This window comes from Kryptolebias marmoratus, linkage group LG20 (genome assembly GCF_001649575.2).
Source record: "Kryptolebias marmoratus isolate JLee-2015 linkage group LG20, ASM164957v2, whole genome shotgun sequence".
NCBI lineage: Eukaryota > Metazoa > Chordata > Actinopteri > Cyprinodontiformes > Rivulidae > Kryptolebias > Kryptolebias marmoratus.
Window position 1 is genome coordinate 23,576,015 of NC_051449.1, and position 10,505 is coordinate 23,586,519.

At 39.7% G+C, this 10,505-nt stretch overlaps 1 protein-coding gene across 1 annotated transcript; it reads left to right on the top strand.

Annotated features, from left to right (window-relative positions):
* Positions 1 to 378: 378 nt before the first annotated feature.
* angptl4 (angiopoietin-like 4) lies at positions 379 to 10,171 on the top strand. Its single transcript, XM_017431374.3, has 7 exons — positions 379 to 989; positions 1,610 to 1,714; positions 1,806 to 1,893; positions 6,089 to 6,202; positions 7,804 to 7,899; positions 8,148 to 8,432; positions 8,508 to 10,171. Exons 1-7 carry the CDS (start codon positions 480 to 482, stop codon positions 8,687 to 8,689), a joined length of 1,380 nt encoding a protein of 459 aa, XP_017286863.1. The 5' UTR covers positions 379 to 479; the 3' UTR covers positions 8,690 to 10,171.
* The last annotated feature ends 334 nt before the right edge of the window (positions 10,172 to 10,505 follow it).

The window sequence follows — 10,505 nt, forward strand, 5'->3', positions numbered from 1 at the left end:
TGATGTGTGGAAGCTTGACTCTGCCTCCTGATATCATTATCTATCAATTTTAAGGCTGTTTGTGTACTGATGGTCAGATACGTTTGCCTACAAAGAAATACAAGTTTTACACGCTACAACATTTGTCAGTGGGACAAATTATGTGTTTTGTGTTACTAAACATTATCTGGTTAGGTTCCATCAGCAGATAATGTGATGTGAGACCAAACTTTATTAGATCATCTTTCTCTGCTGCCTTTGGCAGTAATGGTTCACAGAAAGGTGGAGGAGGAACAGAAACCTGAGAGGAGCTGCACCCCTCCCTCTGCTCTGCTGGCCAATAGCAGGCAGCTGAGCTTCCACTCCAGGGCTGGGAAACTATATATAATAGTAGAGCTGAGTCTGTTAATCCAGGAGCCTGAGCTCTCAGAACCAGCTCCACGAGACTAGACAGGATACTTTGACCCAATCTTCAGTGGAATTTCAGCCATTTAGCAGCTATGAAGACGACACTGGCAGCTCTGACTCTCTGCCTCGTGCTGCTCCTCGCTACAGGTTTTCCCTTTGAGAAAAAAGGAGCTCTACAGGCTGGAGGTGCCAAGGAGAAGCGTGCCCAATATGCAGCAAGAGATGATGTCAATATAATTGCCCATGGGCTACTCCAGCTGGGTCAGAATCTGAAAGAGCACGTAGATAAAACCAAGGTCCAGATGAGGGACATTTTCACCAAGCTCAAAGCCTTCAACCGCACCACAGCCGAGCTGGGGAGGGAGAGCCAGAGGCTGCAGGCGGAGGGAGAGACCCTGAAGGCTCGCGCCCTGGAGATGGAGCACAGAGAGGGTCAGCTGCTTAACATCACAGCTGAGCTGAAGGAGAAGGCAGAGGAGATTCAGCAGGAGAGGAGGACAATGAGTGAGAGGATGAGCCGGCTGGAGCGGAGGGTGGACAGCATGCTGCAGGGTCACATGAACTCCGGGTTCAGCAACAGCAGTGATGCGGGCAACATCCAGGTGAGCATGAAACGTCTGTGGGCTGAAGGGAAGCAGAACCTCCAGACAGATGAGACGTTTGTTGATTTGGCAGGAGCAGAAAGCAGAATGTAAGATGCTATACCTTCACTAGTGCTTCAACAAAGTGTCCCTGTTTCACCTCACATAGAAAACACAGAGTGGGGGTGGGTGGAGGTGGAGGGGTTCTAGTGAAGCGTGTAGTACGTGCAAGAAATTTCTGCCAGACAAAGGGATCTGCAAGCATCAGCTGCAGGAATGTGTGAATAATTCTGAACAGCTGTGACACTTTATAGCAGTATTATGATCTGAGAAGCTGGAACGTAAGACGGTGGAAACAAGTTATGTTTATTTTAGCTGAATGTGAGCGCACAAAACACCACAATGGCACGGAAAACCTTGCGTTGCAAAGGAGTTACGTAACTGCGCCGCAACCGCTCTGAAAGGGATAAGGCTTGTCATAGTAAGAAGAGAAATGAGTCTGCGGTTTGTAGCTCAGGTTTCACTGAAACCCGTTTGGAGGTCCGTGTGGGTTGCCCTTTACGCACAGACTCCGTGTGAAATAAAGCGCACAGGATGCTAATGAAAATGTGCGACATCTGTCTTGTTTTTGCTCCTTGTAGCTGCTGCTGGAGGCTCAGAACAGACGCATCGACGACCTGGTGGAGCGGATCAGGCTTCAGCAGGACAAGCTGGACAAGCAGAACACGCGCATCAGGACGTTGCAGGTCAGCTGCACGACGCGGCGCGCAAACCTTTCCTCCTTCTTCCTATTGACACGTTTTCTTCAGTCTCATCCATGCGCTGCTTCATTCTTAGATCCAGCTGTCAAGACAGAGGCCCTCCTTCAGCAGCACCGATGGTCCTTCAGAGAGCTCCGTGGAGGAGCAACGAGACTCACCTCTGGGTAAGTAAAGCCCCCCCAACACACACACACACACTTACTGACAGACTTAAGGCGACTTACTTGACAAAATCTCCCTCTAAATGTGGCGAGCCATCTGCTGATTGAGGCCATAAAGAAGCTTAAATTACTAACAATTAAAACCAGTTAATCTAATCGCAGAACTCCGCACAACCTAGGTCCACAAATAACAAAAAGACGATTTATAACTCAGTCTGATGCCGCGTTTAACATGAGTTTATTTTGTTGTATTACAGTTCAGCCAAAAAAGAGCAAATAAAAAAGAGAAATAAAAAACGCATTCAAGAAATCTACAACATAATATGTACAAAAGTATTTTTATTCACCAAAGAACCTTTTTTTTAAAAAAAAGAACTAATTGATCAAAACAGACAAAAAAAGTCAAAATGCCACAAAAACTAAATGAAATGTACATTAATTCTCAATAAATTATTTTACAATGTTTTAGAGTTAATACCAGGCTTATTTTTAAAATCATTTGAGTAGTTTTAGTTTTAAAATATACTAAGTCCTGAATTGTTACAATTTAACATTCAATGCAAGATAAAAGCTGCACTTCTGAGTGGTGTTGTTTACAATTCTTATTCTTATGCTTCTGTAGAATTAAAACTGGATAGTTTTTTTTAGAATAGAAAAGAATACAATACAACTCTTTTTTTGTCCCTCAGGGGGGAAATTAACATCCTTCCAACAGCAAAGTTTGGCTATAGCTCAAAACATACAAACACTTTGGAAATAGAAAAATAGTACATGATAAATACAAAGTACTAGATTTGTAATAAAGTGGGTTAAGAAAAACACTGAATGACATTCTGCTTAAAACTTTGCTTGTTCCCTTCTCACAACTGACAAACCAGCACCCTAAAAATGAATAATAGTAACATTTTATCTCTTGTTATGTTATTTTATATTTGGATTTTAGAATAGCTTTTGTATAGGAAAGAAACAGTGTTAAAGGTATTATTTCAACATTTTTCATGAATTAATTAAACACATTCTTCAATCATTTTGAGTTTTTGAAACTCTGTGCTAAAATTTCTACCAGGTATTTATGATCAAACCTAATGTAAATAAATTGTGAAAAGAAACTACTGCAGCACAATAAACACTTTCTTTAGTTGGTACCATTTACTGGGTGCAGACCAGCATGGAAAAGGTGGGGTTTTTTCACCCACTACGTTTTGGTCTCATCTTCTTACTGGTTTTTTTTATTATTATTATTTGTTTGTTTGTTTCTTTTTCAAACATTTTAAAGAGAAAATCAAAATAACTCAAATCAAGTCATGATGCTAAATTTCACTTGTAAGAAATAAATAAACTCGTTTTAGAGAATACATTTAAGGCCAAGTCTGTGGTTCTGTCTGCTCATAGGTGGGAAGTGGGTGAAAGGTGACCATGTCTGAGGCAGCCGTTGGGTTAAATCGGTCGGTACAGATTTCAGTAAAACCCTCTGAGCTCTGACATCAGCAGCACTGAAGGAATAAGGGGGAAACGGGCAAGTTTTACTGGCAAAGTTTCAACTGGGAGAAAGTTCACTGGTCTCTGCGCATTCAGTCAGGGTCAAGCAGCTTTACTGGATTACTCACACTGATAAATGTGTGGGTGTGTGAGGAGGAGGAGAGTCCAGGGGTGCTGCAGTGTTTTCAGATAACCCTTTTGCCTGAGTCAAAGGAGGAAAACTGGAAAAACAGTCTAAATTTATTTGTGAACTCTGTACAGATATCCTCCACTGTTTTGAAGACACAATTAGCCTCCTCCCACTTTTTGCAACACCTTGCTTTTGTGTTTGTGACAATGTTTGTATGTACCTCTTGAATGAGTAACCTTTCCCCTAGATCCGTAAGTCAGGCCTCCCTCCTCCTTTTCTGTGGACTCCTTTTCCTCCCCCATCCTTCTTCTCTGTGCCAAAGTTCAGGAGAGCCCTCGACCCCGGCAGCCTGCAGGCCTCGATCCTCTCTGAAGGGACTCGCACACAAAGCTAGTCATTCTGTGGTCAGCTGAAGACAGTCAGGACACTATCCAACTAAAAACAACCAAGCATTTTCAATTAAAGGCCTAACATTCTCTGAAGAAACGCATGTCACCCGCTGCCGTTTTTGCTAAACTTTTAGACTAAGCTCATCTTATGTAGATGAGTTGTAGCCACTTTGGTCAAACCTTGAAAATAATGTTATGCACAATCTCATGCGATATCACAAGAACTGATGCACGAAGTATGTGTTGAAGATGAGTCCCAGCTACTACCTCGTCAATTTTCAGATCAATATCTGTGAAATTAACTAAGTTATAGCCATTTTGTGTTGGCTAATGTTGATTAGCTGTGGTTGTCATCTTGATTCGAATTGGTACCAAAAATGAATCCGCAGTAGATCATTAAAATTCATCTAGTGGTTTGAGATATTTTGATAACAGACAGACACAGAAACACACACAGACATGGACAAAAAACGTTGTCTCGCCCTCCCACATTATATCACATGATTAATGCAGAGGTGCTGTTTGTCTTGCGTCTCATTAAGGCAAATGGCAGCTCCTACTGGGTCCCTGCTAACAAAACAGTCCCCACCCCACACCTCCCCACCCCCTTTCACAGCCATTCAATCACTCCCTATGCATGCAGCAGCCATGCACGTCAACGTCAGCAGCTGGCTGCTGTGCACGCGACCAGTGTGTGATGAGCTAAATGGTGAGGGGCTCCGAGACACAGGGAAGGGGGCTGAGGAATGTAAAGGCTGGCGGTGTGTAACTCTATAGGCTGCAAGGCCGAGCAGCCATAAAGAGGGAATTCTGCTTGGGAACTGGGAGAAAGGTCATGTTTATGACTGAGGAAGAATTTGTCACACACTCATTGTTTTTAAAGGCTTTATCAGGCAGGCATTTATATCTCTAGACCAACTGTGATAAGCTTTACTATGCTCCCCTGAAATGATAGCCCTGTTTGCAAACACATGGCTCCCTCGGTGCAGAGGTTGCTGAGTGTTTCCTTCTTTTGTGAATGACCTACCAAGAGTGTAAATCCCATCTCATTATTGGGGGGGACAATAAACAAGAAAATTTCTTAAGAACAATTTTGGGGGGGCCAGCAAAGTTACAGTGAAATGTAATACAAAATGTACAGAGGGAAGCTTATCCAAACTGCATTATACTATACAGAATAATCAGTAATAATATTGATTTAAATGGCATGTATTTAGTAGTCTTAATAGTAATATTAATCAGTACAATAGTGTCACTCATTACTCTTATGATAAAAATTGAATGTGTTCAATCTGCAGTACGATAGACAACAACTCTGCTCTGTCTCTCCTCTCCTTCGGCTCCCTTACACGTTGCGAGTCAGGCACTTCCAGCATCTCACGCCTATTTTTTGAAAGTAGCTACTTACTGGAAGTGAGTACTTTGTGCAGCAGTGAGTGACACACAGTTCGCTTCCCACCTCAAGCGGCTTCGCCAGAGCCTGTGTTCGTTAGCGGCTCTGCTGTTGCTCCTTCTACACATTGGACTAAACCATTTGCCAACAGAGAAGAGGGGCAAAATTCCTTTTTTTTCTTAGATTAATGGTGGATTTCTCTCTTTTTTGCCTTTTTACATTTATATTGTTTAAATACACAGTTTCCTTAATTGAATTATTGGGGGGGGGACAAATCTACACTTCCCCAAGATTGGGGGGGTCCGGACCCCCCTAACCACCCCGGGATTTACGCCTATGTGACCTACTTCTAAAAAATTTAGATTTAAATTTAGATTCATGTTAAAAGGCCTCTTTACAGAGCGTAAACACTGTATAGTCATACCTGCAACTGCCTTAAAACAAGAATATAGAATAGGGTAAATCCTATGACTTGATTTCTACATTCCAAGTGGACTTCAGATTTTGCTACGACTCAGAAAACTTTCGGTGAAGTAAAAAACAAATCAATATTTAAATGTGTCAAATAGGAACAGCATTTCAAAGGAAATGTGTAGTGATGCTGTAAAAGCAGTCAGGTTTCCGTGTCAAGGAAGAAAAAGTCTAAATGAGCATTGCCACCAGTTGTAGCTGCTTCGGCCCATTAACGGTTCCCCTTCCTGGATTGTATGCCAGGTCAAGGACAAAAACCAAGTCACCAAGCCCAGTCACTTAATCTAACTGTGAGGGTAAATATACTGACTGTTGGATTTCGCCCTCTTCTTCCAGAGATGGCAGCGGACTGTCATGAACTGTTTCTGCAAGGAGAGACCATCAGTGGGGTCTATACCATCCAACCAGACAACTCCGAACCTTTCAGTGTCTTCTGTGAGATAACAGCTGGTAAGCAGAGTGAATCTTTCCACCATTTAAAGATTTTCATTTAGTTCCAAACAAGTTGGGATGTTGTGTAAAATGTAAAAGAAAAAAAAAACAGCTGATTTGCACATTTCAAACCCATATTTTATTCACAATGGAACATGGTAAACATACCAAAGGTTTAAACTAAGAAATTGCACTATTTTTAGGAAAGAAATTCATTTTGAAATTTATGGCAGCAACAGATCTCAAAAAGTTGATCCTGGTCTATCTGTCCCACAGTGAATCATCTCCCTTTCTTTTAATAACAGTCTGTAAACATCTAAGAACCTCCAGCAGCTGCTGGAGGTTTTAGAGGGAATGATGTCCCATTCTGGTCTGATGGAGGATTCTAGCTGTTCAATAGTCCTGGGTGTTTGATGGATTTTTTATTTCAAATATTTTTAGTTTGTAAAAGGTCTGGAATGCAGGCAGGTCAGTTCAGCACCTGGACTCTTCTACTTTGAAGCCATGCTGTTTTAATGGATACAGTCTGTGGTTAACATTGTCTTACTGAAATATGCAAGGCCTTCCCTGAAAAATACTTTGTCTGCTCGGTAACATACGTTGTTCTAAAACCTGTATATACCTTTATGCATTTATGGTGCTTTTCCAGAAGTTTAAGCTGCCCGTGCCAGAGGTAAGTAATGCTACCCCATATATTCAGAGAAGCAAGCTTTTGAACTGTGCACTAATAACAGGCCAAATTGTCCCTCTCCTCATTACAATGGAGGACACGATGTCCATAGTTTCCAAAAAAAATGTCAAATTTTGATTCATCTGACTAGAGAACAGTTTTTCACTTTGCCTCAGTCCATTTTAACTGAACTTTGGCCCAGAGAAGACAGTGGTATTTCAACATTGTGTTCACACACAGTTTTTTCTTTGCCTAATAGAGCTTTAACCAGCATTTATGGATGGCATGGCAAACTGTCTTTACAAACAAAGATCTGTGGAAATGTTCTTGAGTCCATGTAGTGATGTTTAGAACAGAATCAAACCTGTTTTCAATGTAGTGGCCCCTGAGGGCCTGAAGATCACAACCATCCGATACTAAATTTCTGCTCTGTCCTTTAAGCTGAGATTTCTTCAAACTCCTGAAATCCTTTAAAGATATTATAAATTTCAGATGATAGGATAGTCAAAGTCTTCCTAATTTTCCATTGAAGAACATTATTCTGAAATTGTTCCTTTTTTAAAACACATTTTTTTACTGTCTGATGAACCTCTGCCGAGTCTTTTTACTGGCCAATTGTAAATAAACCTAATTAGTTATAAAATATTTTTCCAGCTGTTTCTGATTAATATCACTTACATTTACAGCCTTTTGACGTCCCTGTTCTAAATTTATTGAAATGTGTTAGTACCATTAAATTCAAAATGACTTCTTTTTTTGGTACATTTCCTTAGTTAAAGTATTTGATGTGTTTGCTATGATCCATTGTGAATAAAATATGTGTTTATAAGATTTGCAAATAATTGCAATCTGTTTTAATTTACATTTTACACATCTCAACCATTTTAGAACTAGGGTTGCAGTTGCTGCAGTGTTTACTAATCAGCCTTCCCCATTCCTCTCTCTGCAGATGGAGGATGGACAGTCATCCAAAGGCGCCAAGATGGCTCGGTGGATTTTGACCAGCTGTGGGAGGCTTACGAGAAAGGCTTTGGTAGCCTGAATGGTAAATGCTCTTTAGAGCTTTATCTCACTCTTACTACGTGGTGCTAGCAGGTCAACCTGGGGTCAGATTAGTTGTCCTAGGACTGTCTTTTACTTTCTACTGCACCCGAGGTCATTGAACAAACCAAACAAACTTTTCGATGGTACGTTTGGCATAAATAACAAAAAGAGCCAAAATCAAGGCAGCAATGAAAGTCAGGATTGTGAGCTTTGCATAGTTTTCAAATGTTTATTTTTTATTTTTTCCAGGAGAATTCTGGTTGGGTCTGGAAAACATCCACGCTGTTGCTAAAAGGGGTGGTTACATCCTCAACATCAAGCTCTCAGACTGGGGGGATGACATAGCATCTGTCCAACTTCCATTCCAACTGGGAGGAATAGAAACCAACTATTCCCTCCAGATTCAGGAGTCTGACACTTTCGGCACACTTGAGAGTTCTTTGGGAACTGATGCCATCCTCGGTTTGCCTTTTACTACCCGCGATCAGGACAATGACAGCAAAGCTAACATCAATTGTGCTAAACACCTCTCTGGTAAGTAACAACAAGGCTCCAAAGACATTTTGGCAAAAATGCAGCAGCTAAACCATTATTCTTCTGTTTTTACAGGTGGTTGGTGGTTCAGTAACTGTGGTCGCTCCAACTTAAACGGAAGATACTTCCAGAGCCCTCCTCCAAAGCAGCGTCATCAGAGAAAGCAAGGCATCTTCTGGAAGACCTGGAGGGGACGGTATTACCCTCTCAAGTCCAGCACAATGATGATTGCCCCATTTGTAATCAAAAAGTCATAAAGAGCAAAAAAGACCAAAGAAGAAACATCAAAACAAAAGAAAAATATGAGTTACAAGCAGGTTCTGAACTCTGCTTTTTTCTTGGTGCTGATTTGTGAAGCTGGGATTTTCATTTCACATGGTTAGGTCTCAGTTTATACCAGCTAGTACAAAGACTCAAAAATAAATGGGTTTTTAGTGTTTTGTTATGTGAAAAGACAAACATATTGCTTTCTGGTATGTGAAACTACAAATGAAAATGGAGACAAAAATAGTATGTTCAGTAATTTGTTTCTGTTGTTCCAAGGAGCAAGTCTCGACCTGTGTGCTGTGCTGGTAGCCAGAAAGCATTTTCCAACAAGCTCAGACTCCTCACCAGGTATAATCTGGCTTGTTGTTGAGGTTCTGTAGAGAGTAGACTGCATAGTCAGGAACAAAACAGCTGCACAGTTGCTCTGTTTTTGTTTTAAATTCATACAGGCAGAGCTAGCAGGCTTTATTAAACCCAAAGCTGTGCACCGAATGGTGACATAAAACAAAGATCAGTTTTTGTCGTTAAGATCATAATCATGTTAGAGTTGAAACTCTTAAGTAAACATTGTTGTCAAATTCAGATTTTAAAGCAGATATTATGCTACACAGACACAAGAGACCATCCAGCCTTTTTTTTTTCTTAAACAATAAATTGTATTTCAGCAAGCAAATCTGAATTAAAGGAACAGTCTGGTCATTTTGAAGTGATGTTCTGTCAAATTGTTATCAATAGTATCTTATCATCTGTGACATCAGTTATAGCGTATGGAGAAATAGGCTAATGGCTAGCCAAATAAGGGCCTGTTTTTTTTAGTTTTTTAGGTTTTTAAAACAAATCTTACTTATATTATGTTTATGCTCAGCACTCATTCATTTGCATAGTAACATGATTGTAGTTCACTTGAAAAAAACAGTAATTAAAGTGCAAAAGTGTACAGATTATATATTAGCTAATGTTGTGTTCTTTCACCCTAGAATGCAATTTTTGAAAAAAAAAACCAAAACTTTAAAATGATTTAAAAAATGTCCCTTTTTTGGCTAGTCTAGATGAAGACTTTTGCCCTTTTCTCCACTCTTCATGCTCTATAACTGATGTCACAGCTGATAAGGCACTAACTACTGATAACTATTTGACAGAGCATCACTTCAAAAATGACCAGACTATCCCTTTAAACTATTTTAATTTTCCTGTGGAGAGTTGATGACATTAAGTCATATTGACTTTTTTAAAAATAAAATGCATTGTTTTGTATATGGTGTTTGAAATAGTTTTTTAAATAACTGTTACATTTATTGTAATATAAACTTTGTTCAGTGACTTGAGATTTTGTTGTTGTAGATATGTTTTTCTTATTTAAGAAACAGTATATACTGTAAATGTTTCTGCTGCATTCTGTCTGTAATTTATATTGTTTTGAAGAAAAATGACATAATTGGCCATAATGAGCAAATAAACCTGCTTTAAACTAATATTTGTGTATACTTGCCTTTTATATGCACTATCAAATCTAACTCTGGATAAATATTCACAAATGTTAAATAAAAACAAAAGCCCATAACAGATTAAAACCTAAACACATTAAATTTGTACATTGCTTTTAAATAATGCAGAGAAATAGCAAATGTAATTGTTTTAAAAGACAAAATTTCTCAAACAAGACTAACTGCTTGCAATTGTTGCTTGTTGTGACAGCAACTGAGGTTCCTCTTACTGCTTTAGTTCAGTAAAATCTTAAACTATATTATCAGCAAACACAATTCAGCACTTGGACTTTTCTACTTTGAAGCCATCCTGTTGTAATGG